Source organism: Rhinoderma darwinii, chromosome 7, assembly GCF_050947455.1.
Source record: "Rhinoderma darwinii isolate aRhiDar2 chromosome 7, aRhiDar2.hap1, whole genome shotgun sequence".
NCBI classification, from domain to species: domain Eukaryota; kingdom Metazoa; phylum Chordata; class Amphibia; order Anura; family Rhinodermatidae; genus Rhinoderma; species Rhinoderma darwinii.
Window position 1 is genome coordinate 28,353,416 of NC_134693.1, and position 20,996 is coordinate 28,374,411.

The window sequence follows — 20,996 nt, forward strand, 5'->3', positions numbered from 1 at the left end:
ATTTCAGGGAAATTAGGACAAGGTGACATTTATTTTGGCCAATTCAGTTGTCATTCCCTTGTATTACCCATGCCAATAGTGACACTGAATTTGATATTTTGTAGCAGTGGTGACAGGCATTTCCATATTAGCAACCACTGCCTGTTGGTACTAGTGGATAGTAATTATCCCAAGAGGCTAATTTTATCTTTGAACCAGTGCACTAAGGGTATGTTCACACGGCGGGGGTCCGTAACGGCTGAAATTACGGGGATGTTTCAGCCTGAAAACATCCCCGTAATTTCAGCCGTACCGGCATGTGCAGGCGCTTGAACGCCGCGTCAATTACGGCCGTAATTAGCGCTGCTATTCATTGGAGTCAATGAATAGCGGCTCCAATTACGGCCAAAGAAGTGACAGGTCACTTCTTCTACGCGGGCGTCTATTTACGCGCCGTCATTTGACAGCGGCGCGTAAATATATGCCTCGTGTGAACAGACAAACGTCTGCCCATTGCTTTCAATGGGCAGATGTTTGTCAGCGCTATTGAGGCGCTATTTTCAGACGTAATTCGGGGCAAAAACGCCCGAATTACGTCCGTAAATAGGCCGTGTGAACATACCCTAATAGGAATCTTCTGCACTTACATCAGCGTAGATCCACATTGGACAATTTTCTATGAAGTAAACAAAATTCTGTTTGTATGTCAATTTAATATATATATTTTTTTTACTTTTTGTCTGCAGAACCACATACTATTCCCCTCTTCCCTTGCTATTGAAAACTATGGGGGCATTATACTGTTTGCGGGAACTTAGGAAGCATGATACAGTGTGAAGGGGCACTATGGGGGCATTATACTGTGTGGGGATTCACAATAGAGGCATTAAACAGTGTGGGGCATTATGGGGGCATGATACTGTGTGAGGGGCACTCTGTGGACATTGTACTGTGTGGGGAGGCACTACCTGGGGAATTATACTGTGCATGGGCACTATGGGGGCTTGATACTGTGTGAGGGCACTATGGGGGCTTAATACTGTATGGGGGCTACTATGAGGGAATTATACTTTATATAGTAGTCACTATGAGGGCATTATACTGTGTAGGGGGCACTATGGGGCATTATTTTTCCTTTTTTCGGAAAGGGGGGGCACTCATGACATCTTTGCACTGTGCGCCCAAATGTGTCAAAATGCCCTCCTATGAGCCCTGTAATGCCTAACGTTAGGGTTTGTCACCCAGCAACTGTTAACCGTGTAGACAAATGCAATTTAGAAATGGCTAAATACATTTTTCAAAGACTTAATTTAACGATATGACTCTGCATTTCTAGTTTAATTTAAAAAAAAAAAAATATATATGGCAAAGCACTGTGGTTAAAACGAATACACTGTCCTATGCCTAGTGCAGTTAGTTAGCCCTGAGGCATTGCACTGGGCATAACACAGTTTTACCTTTCATGATTGCCACAGCCATTAAACCTTATTAGAATTAAGAGTACTAAAGTGTGCATCTGGTGCAATGGGTTAATGCTAGTTTCAACTTAACTTTGTACTGTTAGGTTTGCACTGGATTCCTTCCAAGATAACAGAAGGGCTGGAGGCTGCCCAGCATTAATAAAGTATAGAGCACTTTATAGCTTTGCATTTTGTCCGTAGCATTTATTCGTTTTGCATTCTGACAGATTACTTAGATACATACACCTCAAGCATGACAAGTCACATCTACTGTTGGAATAATACGGACATGGTCACCATGAAATGTCTTAACGTAAAAATCTATTACTATAAAAATTCTCATCCGAAAAACATTGAATAATTTTTGCCTAAAATAGATTTTTATATTGCCTTCTTGAATCACACTAATTTAAAGGAACACTAAGGCCAAAACTGATACACTGTGTTATGCCTAGTGCAGCACCTGGGTGGGCGGAGCATGACACATAGATTTTTCTCTTTAGTGTCCTTTGAAACCCCTGTGTCCTGCATCGCTCCCTCAGGCCCTGCACTAGTCATAATGCAGTGTAACAGCTTTGTCGAAAACTTTCTTCAATAATACTTGATATTACATTTTTAGCAAAGCAACCTGACGCCAGTGTTTACTTGCTCACCTGTAAGCGTGGCTCTTGTGGTCTGGCCAGTATTCCGTGGTACCCTTAGTTCATGGTACTGATCTCCAGCTAATGTGCTGAATACGACTCGGTAACCTTCACCCTCTGCATCACTGTTATCCCACTCCAATTCTAAAGTCGATGATGCCCGAGATGTAACATGTAGATTTTTTGGTGCATCGAGCTCTGTGAGAGAAAAGAAGATTGGAAACAATGTGCGGTATTTTACAGATGGCATTGAAGTTGTAACCACAGACCTCCTGATGAATACAGATGTCATAGTCTTATTGAATTGAATGAAAATAATAAAATTATTCTAATATATTCTCATATACAAACAAGAACGCAAAAATCCCCTAACATTCTGGACATGGGCTAGATTAATAGGGATCTATGTATGGATCCTGTCAACAAGGACGAGTATATGAATGCTAATTCTCCCTGTAATCATAGCCCTCAGTATCAGCATTGGGTGCTGGATTTCATCAGGTTAGACTCTGTTCAGAGCCTCTGCCGCAGATTCTTCCAAATTTGGCGAAAAAAATAGCACTGCATGCAGCGCCGTTTCTTATCAAAACAACGGACACCACACCGGAACTCAACAGACCCCGACAGATCATTCTAAGTCAATAGGGTCTGTTAAGGGCCGGTGGTATCCGTCGTATTACAGAGCGCTGTTGCTTCTGTTATAAAGTACATGCTTTAATGGAAGCAGAATGTTCCCGTAGTTGGCTGCATGTGATGTGCAGCTCTGGAATATAATACCGGCTGTTAGGGCTCATGCACTCAGGCACGGAGCTGCCATACAGTCTCTGTCAGACTCGATGTGTACAAAAATATTCTCCCCGCGAAGCAATATTTCTAGGGGAGAATATCTCTGTACACACAGAGTTAAATAGATCAGGCCACAATCCTTTTTTTCTGTCAGATTTGTGCGACACAAAAAAAACTCACAGCTCCGTACAAAAAGTGAGCGATAATAAACCTTGTACATAAGCCCTTATGGTGACCATATTCGGCATTCAGTGCATTCGGAAAGTATTCAGACCGTGGCACTTTTTTCAATTTTGTTACGTTGGGGCCTTGTGCTAAAATAAAAAAAAAGTTTTCGGAATCTTTGCTTATTTATTGAAAAGGAAAAACTATAATATTGCATTGACATAGGTATTCAGACCCTTTACTCAGTACTTCGTTGAAGCACCTTTGACAGTGATAACAGCCTCCAGTCTTCTTGGGTATGATGCCACAAGGTTTGCACACCCGGATTTGGGGATTTTCTGCAATTCTTCTCTGCAAATCTTCTCAAGCTCTGTCAGGTTGGATGGGGACCGTCGGTGGACAGTAATTTTCAGGTCTCTCCAGAGATGTTCGATTGGGTTCAAGTCAGGGCTCTGGCTGGACCACTCAGGGAAATTTACAGGGTTGTCCTAAAGCCACTCCAGTGTTGTCTTGGCTGTGTGCTTAGCGTCATTGTCTTGTTGGAAGGTGAACCTTCGGCCCAGTCTGTGGTCCAGGGCACTTTGGTCAGGTTTTGATTAAGAATATCTCTGTACATTCATCTTTCCCTTAACCCTGACCAATCTCCCTGTCCCACCCGCTGAAAAACACCCGCACAGCATGACGCTGCCACCACCATGCTTCACAGTAGAGATGGTATTGGGCTTAGAATTGAGGCCAAAAAGTTCAATCTTGGTTTCATCAGACCACAGAATCTTGTTTCTCACAGTCAGAGTCCTTTGGGTGCTTTTTTACAAACTCCAGGCAGCCTTTCATGTGTCTTTTACTGAGGGGAGGCTTATTTCTGTCCACTCCATAAAGCCCGGATTGGTGGAGGGCTGCAGTGACGGTTGACCTTATAGAAGTTTCTCCCATCTGCACACAGGATCATTGCAGCTCAGCCAGAGTGACCATTGGGTTCTTGGTCACCTCTCTTACCAAGACACTTCTCCCCTGAATACTTAGTTTGGTGGGGTGCCAGCACTAGGAAGAGTCCTGGATGTTTCAAACTCCTTTCATTTAAGAGTTATGGAGGTCACTGTGATCTTAGGATCTTTCAGTGCAGCAGAGTTTTTTTGTACCCTTCTCCAGATCTGTGCCTCCACAAAATCCAGTCTCTGAGCTCTGCAGGCAGTTCTTTCGTCCTCATGGCTTGGTTTTTGCTCTGATATGCATTGTCAGCTGTGAGACCTTATATAGACACCGATGTGTCTTTCCAAATCATGTCCAATCAAATGAATTTACCACAGGTGACTCCAATCAAGGTGCAGAAACATTTCATAGATGATCTAGAGAAATAGGAGGCCCCCAGAGCTAAATTTCAAGTATCATAGCAAAGGCTCTGAATACTTATGTCCATGCGAAATGTGTTTTCCATTTTTAATAAATGTGCAAATATCTCTAACTCTCTGTTTTCACCTTGTCATTATGGGATACTGAGTGCAGAATGATGGGGGAAAACGTGAATGTTTTTTATTTTAGCACAAGGTTTCAACAGAACAAAATATGAAAAAAGTAAAAAGGGTCTAAAAAATTCCTGAATGCACTGTACTTATTTGATATTGGATGCGAGCTACTTACTATATTATTCGGATATATCTGACATACACAGCAGGCCTACACTGAACATGGTGTGAACATAAGCTAACTCAGGATCAGAATGAGACTAGTAAGAAATTGTATGTACAAAATTTTGGGCGTATTTCTTCCACTTTTTATGGGGGCACTCTGCTAGCACTGTTTATGGGGCCTGTACATATGAGTGGGGTTTACATATAAAAAAATGTCTCAAGTCAAGTATGGATTAAAACAATTAGAAAAACAAAATATTAATGTATAATGATCAGAGTGAACCTTAAATATGTGCAGCCTGTGCAGTCACACAGAGCGCATAAGCTGCCCCCGCTGAAGGTGGGGCCTCAGATGGCCTGGACCGTATTCTGGTTTCAGTAATTATGGGTTATTCTTTGTATAATGAAAAGTTATATACATTTCTAATATTATTTCTGTGTCCAGTTCTCAAGGTTTTCAAGAACTCTGCTGGCTGTTATTCACTAGGACCCTTTATTGTTTACTTCAGGGGAATAAAAATCTGTCCTGGTTAAGTGCTCATTACTGCTACAATGCATTTTTTCAGAGCTGGGTCTTGTATTATTTGGAATAGTTCTTTTGACACCATACTTATAATGAGATACTGTTTGGTATGGTTATTTGGGCGCTGTATGATAGTGTACCATATAGGGGCTGCCAACAAATGATACCGTACTGCACAGGGCACCATCCAACGTAAGGCCGGCTCTGATTTTAATTCTTCTAGCAGTTCTTCTTTAACCTAGTTGCACACTTCAATGGTTTTATTCATGTGCAACATGAGGGCACCATTTAAATCAATAATAATAGTAATAATACTAATCATAATAATAGTAGTAGTGAATGTGCAGAGTTCTAACTGTTCACAAATTTTAATAGGTCAGCTAATGATTAGATTAATGGGCGGCAGAGCATTTGTGAACAGATTTTTATAAGACATTCATAGACAAGATTTCCAGTGATATGATCTTAGCACAGTTCTGTAATGGGGCCTTGAGCAGATGTCAACATTTAAAACGATTGCGCAATTTTTCCTTCATTTTCTCTGTGAGACCAATAATTAGAATTTCTTGAGTTCCTGTCCACCATTTATGCTCCCATAACCCGCACTTACAATAGATTACAGCATGTAATATTTACAAATGTTCACATAACACACAAGCAGAAAATTGCAAACATTAAAATATGGCTGATTCATTGACTCCGATGACATTCACTACAGTATAGAGCAATGGTCTCCAGCTGCTGCAAAACTAGAACTCCCAGAATGCCTTGACAGTCGAAGGCATGTTGGGAGTTGTAGTTTAACAACAGCTGGTGAGCCACATGTTGGAGATCACTTGTAAAGAGTATCACACACTATATATTTCATATTAGGTTCTGGTTTTACCATGGCCATTTCCCTGTGGATGCTGTAATGGCGGATGAATTGATTTGCACCCAATCTTCCCATAAAAATATTTAACTAAACTTAGAATAGACTATTTAAGCAAGACAACCCCTTTTAAATTTGGAGCTGCCCTGGCGATCAGGTACTATTGCCGGGAGAAGCTGCGGCTAGCTTTACGTTGCAGAGACCGCGGCCACAGTAGAAAAGGAGTAATGCATGACGGCCTTTTAAATAAATGGCCGACCATGTAATATATAAACTAACCATGTCGATAAGAGCTAGGGCCACTTATGGTGAACGGTTCTTGGTAATAGAGGGAAGTCCCGAGTGTGGGAAACCTCTAAGACATGAGATAATCCTTTGCAAAAGAGGACAACTCAAGGACTCATATTTGCAAATTTTATTTTATAGGAAATATTCCTTAAAGTAAAGTAGATATCACGCTTGTCCTTTACAAACCATTTCACATTTATTAATTGTGTTTGAAATATGTTTTTTGGGCTTTAGTTACAAAAATAAAAGACCACTGTGATGAGTGATTTAAAGCTCAGTGGGTTGCAGATCCCCTGCTATGATATAAAGCCCTCTGCCAAACGCCAAGGCAATGAGCTTAAAATAAGTACATAGAAAAGTTGATATTGTTTCACAACTTGGTAACCTAAAAATACGAAGGGCAAATAACATTTTATAAGCTTGATACCTCTTAGCGCTAAGCGGAAACAGGGCAGTGATTACATTGTGGATCAGACCGCTTAGGTCTTAGCCTGGTGGCTTAAATCAAAAACACCACTATTGTTTCTGAAAATAAAATGCATGAAAAAAAATTATATATATATATATATATATATATATATATATATATATATATGCCTAGCTTCTGAAAATCAGATAATCTCGCACTTTTTCCCAGCACAGAACTACAATATAATAGTCGAGGAGCAGAAGATAGCCAGTTAGGTTATTCTTCTGAAGTTCTGGTTTCCTATTTTTACTTGTTTTGGGCTTCACCTTTTTATCCTGAAAACTCTATTTAGGTGAGTTTTACATACTTTTCTAAGACCCTCCAATAACCCATCATATACTATATGGCTAAAGGTGTGTGAAAACCACTCCTAATTATTGAGTTTAGGTGTCTCAGACACACTCATTGCAAACAGGTACAGAAAAACAAGCACACAGCAATGCGATCTCCATAGACAAACATTGGTGGTAGTAGTATGGGTCGTACTGAAGAGCTCAGTGACTTTAAACGTTGCAATGTCATAGGATGCCACCTTTGCCACAAGTCAGTTTGTGAAATTTTTGATCTCCTAGATCTGTCCTGGTCAACAGTAAATGCTGTTATTGTTAAGTGGAAGCATCTAGGAGTAACATCTTAGCCAATAGAAGTGACATCAGCACAAGAACTGTGTCGGGAGTTTTATGAAATAGGTTTCCATGGTCGAGCAGCTGCACATAAGCCTAAGATCACTATGTGCAATGCCAAGCATTGGCTGTAGAGGTATAAAGCGTGCCACCACTGGACTCTGGAGCAGTGGAAATATGTTATCTGGAGGGATCAATCATGTTTCACTATCTAGAAGTCTGATGGATGAATCTGGATTTGGCCAATGCCAGGAGAACGCTGCCTACTGGAATGTACAATGTCAAATTTGTTGTTGGAGGGATAACTGTCTGGGCTGTAGTTTCAATGAAGGGTAATGTTAATTTTACAGCATACAAAGATATTTTAGACAATTGTATGCTTCCACATTTGTGGGAACAGTTTTGGGAAGAAGCTTTCCCGTTCCAGCATCACTGTGCCTCTCTGCACCAAGCGAGGCCCATAAAGACATGGTTTCATGAGTTTGGTGTAGAGGACCATGAGTGGCTGCACAGAGCCCTGACCTCAACCCTATCAAACACCTTTGGGATAAATTGAAACATTGATTGCAAGCCAGGCGCTCTCATCCAACATCAGTGCCTGACCTCATAAATGCTCTTCTGGATAAATGGACTGAAATTCCTACAGACACACTCCAAAATCTTGTTGAAAGCCTTCCTAGAAGAGTGGAGGCTGTTATAGCTGCAAAAGGGGCTCAACTTTATAATAACACCCATTGTTTTTGAGTGGGATGTCCAATAAACGCAAAGGTATGAAGGCCAGGTGCCCACAAACTTTTAGTATATTTGATAACCTGGCACATAAGAGGAATCTAAACACAGACTGGCCAGACGCAAAACGAGGATGAAAGATATAGGTAAGAGCCTCACACGTAATTATGTGTTTCTAAATAAAAATATCAGAATTGTCCAGGTGATGGTATTTTCTGCGGCTCGCTAAGGATGTGAAATCTGGACTATAAAGAAGAGGGACTGGAAATGAAGACCAAGACTCCTAAGAGTAATGTGGACAGAAAATAAAACAAGTAGATGGCTCATTAACCAAATCAGGCCTAACCTTTCACTTGCAGCAAAAATGTCCAGAAGTTGTCTTATTTTGGGGAAGACCAAATTTGCTAGATAAAACAATTGTTCTTAAAATGGTCAAAAATAAGAGGACGCAACACGGTGGATGGATACAATCACAGAAATTATGAATATGCTCGAGAAGATGGAAGACTCCAAGAGAAGACAGGACAGGCGAAACACTATCCATACAGTTGCCAGAATTCGAAAAAGACTAGACAGCACTGGTCAGATTAATGAAATCTTACTATATATGGAATATATCTTACAATGTGATTTTACTATGTTTATTAATTTGGCACTCTATGGCAGGGATAAAGGGTCTCCGTACAACATTTTACCTAGGGGCCTCCACAGGCCTTAATCCGGTGCTCCAGGAATTTGTATTGTCTTTGAGCAGATCTCTATGTGAAAGGTTTCAATGATTCATTCTAAATGTAATGAAATTCAATTGCAATATATCCTTCAATACCCAAAGAAGAAAAACAACTCTATAAATACAGACTTCAAGATGTGCTCATAACCCTTGACTAGACAACAAAATTCATTAAAGCCTGAGTATTGCTGAGCTACTGCACCTACACAAAATGAGACCTCTCCAATTGTCCTGCAGGCTAAAGCTACCACGTTTAATGAACAGAAAGCTGTCAATCAATCTTCATTTAGAACAAAGGGAGGGTAATTCAGGATAAATATCTCAATGCAGAGCGATGGATTCACAAAAAGGGCCAGCTCAGCAGTTTTACATCTACACTTTGTACACATACCTCCTATCCATCTCAATCTTTGTAATACATTTCCGATTAAATAACATATACTTTCCTTTATGTTTTCAACTTCTCTAGCTGAAGCAGTCTATTTAAATGTTAAAAAGCTACAGCAAAAATCAATCAGACAGTTGTGGAAAATAAAAGGGAAAAAAAGGGAATAACGCCTTTAAATTTCTGCATCCATCTATAGCACAACAATTCTACAGTCTATAATACATGCCAAAAACTGTCCTGTGAACTCAACCAAAAAAATAGGCAGTGTTTATGCTAATTTGCATGAAAAGGGATCAAATGGATAATTTTGGGGCCTTCGTAGGCGGAGCGTGGTTTAGGTTTAAATCTGCAATTTGGGATTCAAATGTTGGTAAATATGTTCCATTATTCTACAGTATATTAGTAAAATTTGTTCACAGAAATGACACATATGGGTTCTAGTTTCATTGCTCCTTGTAGTTGAATATAACAGATAAGTTATCAATTAGTGGTAGTGGTGCAGCACCAAGTCATCCCACTACTGTGCCCCTAAAACCACAGCAAGAAGACATATTTTTTGAGGAAGCAATTTAAGGAAGTGTTCCTTTGACTGCTACTATGGAAATCCAAGTTTTTTCCAAGAAGATATCTAATAAAGCACATAGGCTTTTATACTATCACCTGTTCCTACCAAAATTATCCACATTTTGCAAAAGCCATTAGCTATCCATGAATACCCCAAGGCTTAAAGAATAAAGTTGTTGAAAATGAGTACCTGTTATAAAGGTGGCATTGACAGGGTCACTGCAAGTCTCTCCCCGAATGCCAGACACTGACACCTCATACTGAGACCCAGGCCGAAGAACCTGCATTGAGTATTGGCTCAATGGGGGCTGCAGACGGAAAGTGGTCTTCTCCCCTTCCCCATTGACTGGTCCATACTGCAGCTGGATGAAGTCCAGTTTTGCTCTAGCAGGAGTCCACTCCACAAAAGCTACTGTGTCAGAAACATCTCGAACCAGAATATTAGAAGGCCCGTCAATGGCTGTGGAGAAAACAAACCACTGTTAAACTATATCAAGTGAATTTGCTTTTCTCGGTATGACCGTATCATTGTCCTTGATCAGACCTTCAAACATTACCGTATGTGTGAGCAAGGATTCATTATTTTAGACATAAGCCAATATACTTCTAAGGTATTGCTGACTTCCTGAGCTGACCAATGTACTTAATGCACTGTCACCATAAATCTTCCCAACATCTTTTACTATTTGTCGCTGTATTAATCTTCTCCCTACTATCTTTTATTTTTTGCAATGAATTAAAGCTGCTGAGAGGGGTTTGTCATCACATTTGTAACATATAGACCAAGTCCCCTTAGCAATTACAATGACCTCAATAATCCAGTTTGTGGGCAGCAGTCCACATTATACATGTGTTGTGCCAACTTTCTTACCAGTTGAAACACTGCCGGAGGTTGGGGGGCTCCTTGCCTGCTCCTTCAGGGAAATGATGCTGATGGTATACTCATCCCCAGGCTTCAGCCCCGTCTGGTTATAAGAAGTAACACTGCTGGGGAGCTGAACAGTTAGTCCGCCCTCATTATTCTGTCAATGACAAAATTATGTGTTAAACATAAGATTTACAAAGATACATAGTAATAGGACATAAACTTTGTAATATGTAAAAGGTAAAGCGGGCATATTACTAGCACGGGAGAATATCCCAGAATTGTGGTGGTGGTAGTGGTGGTGTATTATGGTGTTTTTACTTTTTCACATAGAAAAAAACAATATAATAAGAATGTAAATGCTTTTAGTCCAATCCTATGAAGAGTATTTTTGGTAAATTCATCTGGAAAAAACTTTTTGTGAATAATTATTGTGGTTTTTGGAGATTGAAAAGTTTTACCATTTGTTGGGTAGGATGGTAACCATCTTCTGGGTAGGAGATTGGTGGTCAAAGATCATATATACCGTTATGCTAATTATTTATGCTTATTTATTTATGCTAATTCCATTTGGTGTTCAGGTCAGAAGTGTGCCTTCCAAAAACTGTAGTTGACTGCAGTTTTTGCCTAACTTAGTTCTGTTTTGCAATTCACAGACTTAAAGCATAATTCCACCACAAAATATACTCTTTACAAATCTAACCAAACTTCCCACTCTATGCACACTACATTTTTTTTGTACTTATCCACTTTCAATGCGCTGATTTATGGACATGTCCTCCCAAAATAGCCCATGACTGGCAGTCATCATTTAAACTGCTTCTGGCTTTAGGGGTGGAGCCTTCCCGCCATGTTCTCTCACAGAAAATGATTATCTGTGACCACCACAGTTAGTCCTGTTAGGAGGCTGGAACCTGTGGTCACTGAGGCAGGAAGTGATGTCATTTGATTGACAGATTCAGACTGGAGGACATAATTTGAAGCAGAAGGGGGCATTACACAGGGGAATGACTTCAATCATGTTATATGGCTTGTTGCATCAGTTACTTAAGTCACATGTAATTCTGTCAGTGAATTTAGGCTTTAAAGGGAATAGGCACATGTAGCATTAAAAATCATGAAATAACTTGTTACAGGTTCTCTAAACTGTGGTGAGGTAAAGGTACAGTAGCTATGAAATATAAATGTACTATTGATATATATATATATATATATATATATATATATATATATATATATATATATATATATATATGTATATTTATAAAACCTTGACGCACGTCACCTGCTTGGGGCTAATATTTATTTTGTAAGTTATTAAAATTATTTTTTCACAGCTCTGTCCAGCAGCTGGACCTCATACAGAGTTTCGGCTTAGTAAAACGCATTGCTCTGTAGGGTTTCCATAGCAACAGACCATTTTTCAACATTTTTATGCTCTTCGCTGGAGGCTGACATGATAAAACTTACCTGTGATTGCTTAGTTTTACTGCCTATCATGAAGATCACTGAACTGTCAATTGTTTAGCACACGACTATTACCCCGTCATAAAGAGTTTATGTAGAAACGGTCAACTGAGATGCAATAGAATATTGAGCCCATGTTTTAGCAAGAGAGCGCAGTTGGAGATGTTTTGGGGGTTCCACACTGCTACAGAGTATAGCAAAGACTGGGGCTTTAGGGAACTAGGAGAGGTTTCTAGCAGGAACAAAAAGTAGGATCTCAACAGGGAAATGGGGCGTTTATAGGGTGTACTAATGGTTACACAATAACATTTATGGTACCCAAATAAAAACAGCCATATAATAAAAGTATCAAAGTCTTTACTTTGATGAAGAAAAACACACCATAGAAATGAAAATTCTGTTTCGATAGATGTAGTTTAAAGGTTTTTGCACTTCAGCAATATTTTCATAATGGAATGCATCTAAAATAAAAAATATCACCTTTATTTTTATGTATACAGCTACTGAACAAACCTATGTGTCTCCATGCAGACTACAAACAAACCCTGTGTGTAGTCTGATCCTGTAGTCATATGTATCTCCCCCTCCCATCTGACCATCTTCTGCTGTCTGTTATCAAGAAGAGAGAGCGGTGGTAGTGGAGTAACACATGACTGTAGGATCAGACTACACAGGGTTTGTTTGTAGTCTGTAACCATGGAGACACATAAGTCTACATTGGAGCTGTATGCACATAACAGATACTGTACTGTGTTCAGCTTTGTCCAAAGCTTTCTGTTTAACTCATTGTGTGGGGAAAAAAAAATCTTAAAAAACTTAATAAAGTCAAATTGTAGAGATGAGTAAGTCTAGGATCAGACTGGCCCATTTAATACTATGGAATCCTCTGTTTGGTCCAGGCTCTGACACTAATGGGTCCCAAAGGTCTATCAGGAGACAACCCTAGTTGTAGTTGACTTTGGAGCCAATCACCTACCACTACAGTAGGGTCTATTTCTTATGAGCTGACTCCCAAATAACATGTTAGATCTTATTTTTAGATCTTATTGATGATTTATAAATTAATATTATATTATTATTATTATTATTACTATTATTATTATTATTATTATTATTATTATTATTATTATTATTATTGTTATAATATATCCAGTGTATGCAATAATAAGAATACAGTTTATGAAGACAGTGGTGGGACCTCAGAATCATAAACTCTGATGGGCCCAAGGAACCCCCCAGTCTGACTATGATTGTTTTAATCTTCTGGATTTACTGATTGGCCTGATCTGCTTATTTGCCAGCCCATAAAATATAATTTATTTGATAGTTCCTTAATTATTCTTTTTAATTCCCAGGGAGTAAATTACAAATATGTGAAACATGAATTAGGCAAGTAAAAAAAATGACCTTTCATCAGCATATGCATATCTTTTATTTATGGAGGAATAAGGACCAGTACATACCTAAGGAAAAGACACATAGGGGAGGCATATTACTTTTACGCTGCGCTGGCCACTTTTTTTGAAAAAAAAAAAAGGGGCGGGAGGCTTAGTAAAAGGGGAATGGCTAAGCGTAGCCTGACATATCGACTATCATTTATGCCAAAACTGGTGTAAATAATATCGCAAATCTATGCCAGCTCATACCTGGCGTAGATTTTATTTTCTGTCCCACGGATGGACAGAGATGCACTTAATTTATAAAGGGGTGTTCGTCTCTTAATAAATTATGTGCATTTTACTCCAAAGTTCTTGAGATTAAGACTGGTGTATGAAACGCCAGTCTTGAAAAAAATTCCCCCTAACTGTATGCTGCAGCATTTATTCTTCCACCAAGGCTGCAAGAGCTCTTTTGCTGGTGGTAATATGGGGGAAGGGAACTGACAACCACTCTGAACACATTTAGTGATCAGATTTGTCACTTTAGTAGTCCACTTGACCTTTTCCTTCGGTGTAATGTGACTACTCTAACTCACTGTAAGGGCAACCGGCAGACCGGATGATACCTAGCTCTACAGTCACCGGACATAATTGAGAGTTTAAAATCCCACAAACGTATCACTTTTACTTAGAGTCTGGGAAGATTGCAAGCCAAGCTCCTTATCTTACCTCCTTCCCCTATATTTTCCATTATTGTTGATGGCTCCTCCATTCAGCCAGTCAGTGAAGCATGCAGCTTATGAGCATCCTGTGACATCAAATCATTCACTAGAACGTGACTGTTCGTTCACAGTAACACACAAAGCCCTGGTGTATTCAATTCTTGTCCAGTGTTTTCTTGTATGGATGAGAGTTGATCTCTCGCCCACACACTCCTCTTACCCCATCAAACGCCATCGAGAACCACTTCTAAAAAGATCTTTTTTTTTTCTCATAAAAGGTAAATGACATAAGCTCAATCACACATGTCATGATGCCCAGAGATATTTTTAAGCCCCATCACGTGGAATAATACAAGGAAACAGTCCTCTGTTGTTGTCAGAGAATGAACAAAACAGCTCTCAGGAAGGTGAAAAAAACATGCAGTAATATTTGGCCTAAGCCCAATTTAACAGCTTTCATATTCCTGCGGCCAAGAGACATCTGGGGTCGTATTAAGCATGAATCTATCAGCTTGAAAATGCCTGGAATTGACAGACCATTAGCACCAGTTTTATTTACTGTAATGAAAAATTGAAATAAAAAACAAGTCTAAATCTTTTCTAAAAACAAAATGAGTCATGCAATGTATGCTCTGCAGCTTGTATGGAGTGTTATAGCTCGGACATGGTTCAAATGTATTTCAGAATTAATTTCAACCTAATAAATGAGGCATTTGGGATTAAAAAATATTAAGCATTAGTACCTGGGTCTCTTGGCTCTAATGGCAGAACAATATACATGGTAAGGTCAGAGTATGCCAACCAGAGTGTGATAACATCAGATAATGATTTCATACTACCGCTTCACCCTATGTGTCTACATTTTCTGCTCTGTTAGCTATAAGGTATGGAGTGGTTGAACAGATCATTGTGTCATCAGATACATGACTCTGACCACTGCACCATACATGGACGAAGCTTATGGGAGGGTTGTTGGGGCAGATGCTCCAGGTATCGAGTGCCAGGGTGGGCACCAAAAACCCGCCCTGTCTTAAAGAGGACCTGTCACCTCTCCTGACATGTCTATTTTAGTAAATACCTGTATTCCCAGTGAAATAAGAATTCTGGAGCATCTTTTCTCAGAGCTCTACGTTGTGTCGTTCTGTTATTCTCTCTAGAAGTTTCTGAATAAATTGACAACTGGGTGTTAACATTCCCCTTGTCAAAGAGGTGTGTCCCTACCCAGTCTCACTCTGTCAGTGCTTATTGGACAGTCTCAGACTGTGTAAGGACACATCCCCAACTCGTAACACCCAGTTGTCAATTTATTCACAAAATTTGTCGGAGGAATAACAAAGAAACGGCACAACATAGAGTTCTAAGAAAAGATGTTCCAGAATTGTTATTTCATGAGGAAAAGGACTGTTTACTAAAACAGACAGTCAGGAATGGTGACAGGTCCTCTTTTATCAGCATATTTAGATACAGGGCTAAGGCCGCAAAATATATCTTTGCTATAAGGAATGCCTTAGGAATGCCTAACTGGGCCTTTGCCTCCATATCGACGCAGGACAGGAGGCAGGCACCGGGTCAATTAAAACTGGAGGTTTTTTTTCTATGTAAGAGCCTATTGTGTTCTGCTTTCAAATGTGCTGCAAATTTATGCAGAGAACATTATAATGATAAATACGCTTAATGGTTTGATAACGGTCCTGAAATCCAGAACCAAGGGAGTTTGCAGCAAGGGGACATTCCCTCCATTTTCCTTTTCTTCTTCTGTATCCTCTTTACCTACATCATATTTTGCATCTACCTTGTTTTAGGGTATTTGTTACAATACATTGTTGCTTATGTGTACAGTATACTGCCATTGCACAGCAGTTTACAGCTCTGCTTTTCAATTATTATTAAGTTAATTTTAGTTATTTACTTCTACGTGGAGCAGATAACCTACATGGATGAGTCCAAATACGGGCGTACTTATAACTGGAAATTCTAGTTAGTGCTATCATTGGTTACAGCTAGCGAACACCAAGGAGTTAAAAACAACAAACTTATGCACACATAGGATGGATTATGTAAAGATAATTGTTAACGCACCTTAGGAGTGAAACTAATTTCCCAGCCGTCAATAGGAAACTGAGGTGGTTCCCACTGCACCTCCACAGAGGTCTGTGTCACATTTTTAAATTGCAGCCCTCTAGGTGGTGATATATCTGGAAAGAAATGTGGTAGTGTATGATATATATATATATATATATATATATATATATATATATATATATATATATATATATATATATATGTATATATATATATATATATGTTTGTGCATATATATAATATTTAATTAAAATGTATAGAATAGGACATCACAGTGCACAAAACCTTTAGGGTATGTTCACACGCAGAGTTTTAAGGCGTAAATGCCCCGAAATACGCCTGAAAAAATGGCAGCTGAACGCTTACAAACATCTGGCCATTGAAATCAATGGGAAGATCTTGGCTATGTTCAGACGGGGCTTTTTTTTACGATGCTGTTTTAAAAAACGGCACGTAAAACAACGCCCTGTAAAAAGAAGGAGCATTTTACTTCTTGAGCCATTTTTGGAGCTATTTTTTCAATGTAAAAACAGCTCCAAAAGAACCTTTAAAAATATATTTTCGGTTACAAAAACGGCTGAAAATCAGCTCCTTCATTTTCAGCCGTTTTTTTACTTTGAACATACCCTTAAAGGGTAACTAAACTTTCAGAAAACTTCTTACATGTCGTAGTGACATGTCAGAAGTTTTGCTCAGTGGATGTCTGAGCACAAAGACCCCCACCGATAGCTAAAACGGAGCGATAGAAGGGCTCGGGTGAGCGCTGAGCCACTTAGTTTTTGATCTGCTTTTCTTGGAAAGCCGATGTAACAGTGGTCGGGCTCATAGACTTTCTATTGAGGCCATATACCGTTACATCGGCTTTCCAAGAAAAGCTGATCAGAAACCAAGCGGCTCAGCGCTCACCAGAGTGGTTCTGCCACTTCGTTTTAGAGATCGGTGGAGGTCTTAGTTCTCGGAGCCCCATCGTTTAAAACTTCTGACATGACTATGACATGTCAGAAGTTTTCTAACTGTTTAATTACCCTTTAAGACCATCATATAAAAAATAATGGTAGACAGCTGGATAATTAGTATATTCTAGTTATGCATCGATAACATCAATGTTCTCAGTTCATGGTATAAAATTTGTTTTGGAGAATAACTTTAAAAAATATAGTTAGAACTTATAGTGAGACTCCATCTTTACTTAACATAGACTATACAATCAGAAATTATAAAATCTAGCACCGTTATGTAATTTAGTTTTTATAAAAATGTTTTGATGTTTTTAATTATTGTTTTATGCTATGCAATGTAGAAAAACAAAATTGGTTGCTAACTGGAAACCATCAACAAGCTGCTGTTAATAGATTTGTCATTCTTATTTTGTTTCTCTATTTAGTTCTCTGTGTAATTGTGCCCCGTGGTAAATGGCATGTGGGTCAGATTGTCTTATTGACATGTTAATACCCCCTGCAGCCATAATTAGTATAAAAACAGGGCCTTAAAAAGATCACAAGGGGACAACAGCAGCGTTTATATACTGTACAAAATAAAAACTGAAGAAAAAAAAATAGCAAAAATGAATGAAATTTTATTACAAAGTTACTAGTTATACATTTCTTTACTTTAGGACTTTTGTTAATCAAAGGTGGAGCTTCACTTTAGCTCTGATCATGGCAGCAGCAAGACATTGGATATTAAAAATGCATGACTGATCCAATTGACTGTTAAAAGGGTTGTCCCACGAGTTAATAATAAATTTCTCTGTTAGATTACACAAAACATAATACGCTTTAAAATGACAACAATTTTTGTCTTCTTTACATTTTAAGTGAAAATGCAATAATCGATGAAATATACTTAAAAGTGTTTTCCCATAATCATTATTTATCACCTATCCACAGACTATGGGATAAATATCTAATCGGTGGGGATCTGACCGCTTGGACTCCCACCGATCACTAAAGGGGGCTTACTTTGCCATTCGGCAGCCCCATAGAAATGAAGGTGAGCATGTGCACTACTGCTCGATTCCTATGGGGCTCCCAAGAACGGCAAGGTAAGCCTGTTCTCATGATCGGTGGGGGATCCAGCAGTCGGACCCCTACTGATCAGATATTCATGATGTAAATAGGTGATAAATATTGTTAACGTGAAAAGCCCTTAAAGTGCGTAATTATTGTTGTATATGAAATATGGGCTATTGCACCTTCTATTGTAGATATAAACGAAAATAAAAGTTAGAGAGAGATGTTTTTGTTTAACTTTGAAGTGACCTCTAATATTCCTCATAATTTCACTCATTACAAATGATTGATATATATAATAAATGTACAGGCTGATACTCACGTGTGGACGTGGTGATACTGGCTGGCTCGCTGGTGACGTCACTGATGACAGAGCATACGCTGATATTGTATGTGGTTCCTGGCTCCAATTCTCTTATGGTCACAGCACTCCAATCTCCTGGTACCCTCTGCTGCAGCCTCTGTTGGGGTCCCCACTCTCCTGGCACTGCTGGCTGATATGAGATGACATACTCTGTCACAGCAGAGGTTCCTGCCCATACCAGATCTATCCAGTGGTCTCCCACGGCTGTTATACTGAAATCCACGGGTGGGGCCACTAGCAGGAGATAAATAAGAGTAATATGTCAGGTTTTGGTCAACCATAATGTCTTTTCATAAAGAAGTACTATTATATGACAATATAAGGATATATAGTACAAGCAGTTTCTCTTTATAAATGACTATATTGGGAATTTATAATGGGTAGATTGGGGAAACAAATTGAAACATTTGAACTAAGGCTTCGTTCACATATCCGTTCGGGCTCTATACTGACGCTCCGTCTGAGGTTTCTGTCAGAATAGAGCCCTGACTGGCACAAACGGAAACCATAGGTTTCTGTTTCCATCACCATTGATTTCAATAATGACGGGTCCGGTGCCAATGGTTTCCGTTTGTCTCAGTTGTGCAAGGGTTTCGTCGTTTTGACGGAATCAATAGCATAGTCGACTTCCGTTTGTGTCAGTCAGGGCTCTATTCTGACAGAAACTTCCGACGGGAACGTCCGAATAGAGCCCGAACGGATATGTGAACGAAGCCTAACATGTACCATAACTAACACACAACTGTAAAACATACCATCAGTAATCCACAATTGTGTTGCTACCTGGAAACCATCAATAAGCAGGCTAGCTGCCATTGACAGACATTATTATGGCTTTATTGTTTCTAATAATGGCTTGTGGGAATAACTAGGACAGCAAATGTATATACAATGTTGTAGGTTATTAATATATTACATAGTTGCATAGTTACATAATTGATAAGGTTGAAAAAAAGACACAGGTCCATCAAGTCCAAGCTAAAACCTTACCATGTTAATCCAGAGGAAGGCAAAAACCCCCATGAGGCAGATGCCATTTGCCTCACTAGGTGAAAAAAATTCCTCCCCGACTCCAAATAAGCCAATCAGCATCAATCATTTTAATTGTCTTAATAATATCTTAAAGGGATTGTCTAGTTTCACCACATTATTTTTTTTGTATAAGTAAAAGTTAAACACTTTTGCAATATACTTTCTTTATAAACTTTTTATGCTTTTTAAGATCTCTGCTTGTTTTTATTCAGCAGGAACATTCAATGATTACTTGCAGTGGATAAAATTGTGTCCAGGGTCATGTGATAGACACACAGATGCCAGGATAGTTGGATTATACAGCTCTGATACACATACTGTCACTATAACGAGCTGTGCACCTGTGTGTCCATCACATGACCATGGACAGAATTTTATCCACTGGAAGTAAACAATGAATGTTCCTACTGAATAAAAACAAGTAGAGATCTTAAAAAGCATAAGAAATTAATAAAGAAAGTATATTGCAAAAGTGTTTAACTTTTAATTATACAAAAAAATTATGTGGTGAAACTAGACAATCCCTTTAAGATATTATTAAGACAATTAAAATGATTGATGCTGATTGGCTTATTTGGAGTCGGGGAGGAATTTTTTCCCCTAGTGATCCTGAAAACCGTGAGGTATTAATACAGAAAGTATATTAGAAAATTGTATAACTTTTAATTATACAAAAGAGAACATTCATTTTCTGAAACCGTTCAACCTCTTTAAACGGAACCTGTAACCAGCATTTCACCTATTGAACTCTCCTCACCCCTCGGCCGCTGCTGTAAAAAGTTAATTGGCGTTATGCCTTCTCCTAAACTCCTTCTCCGACCGTAAATAATGTTCTGCAAACATTTTGCGCCTTTTATGGTAATAATCCGGAAGTCCTTTTCTTATGACCGCCCACCGCTGAAAACTGGCCCGCCCTGAATGCCAAAGTCACGTCCGTCATGTATGGTCCGAGACCCTTCCCTGCTTCGTCCAGGCCTCAAATCTAGTTACTGTTAACTCTCTATATTCTACAAGTCCAAGCAAGATCAACTCATCCAGAATAGTGCAAACGCCAGGACCAGGACAGTATAATAATGTAGTGATGTATAAAGGACTAATTGTAAATAAATTCATTGTAAAACACTTCTTCTACAAATAATATGATACCTTACAACCTTGGGGCAGACTGAGAGTGTTCTGGAAAATATTGGTCATGGGACCATACTATGAACCATAGTTAAGAATTTTTT

At 39.0% G+C, this 20,996-nt stretch overlaps 1 protein-coding gene across 2 annotated transcripts in view; it reads right to left on the reverse strand.

The window, feature by feature from the left end:
* The window catches only part of TNR (tenascin R), a 290,179-nt gene that overhangs the window by 70,387 nt on the left and 198,796 nt on the right, over positions 1–20,996 (reverse strand). For both annotated transcript variants that reach the window (XM_075833071.1, XM_075833070.1), the window contains exons 4-8: positions 18,694–18,969; positions 16,357–16,472; positions 10,716–10,866; positions 10,035–10,304; positions 2,093–2,278 (exon numbers count right to left, since the gene is read on the reverse strand). In XM_075833071.1, coding sequence (XP_075689186.1) covers positions 2,093–2,278; positions 10,035–10,304; positions 10,716–10,866; positions 16,357–16,472; positions 18,694–18,969 — 999 coding nt within the window. The remainder of the gene's footprint in view (positions 1–2,092; positions 2,279–10,034; positions 10,305–10,715; positions 10,867–16,356; positions 16,473–18,693; positions 18,970–20,996) is intronic.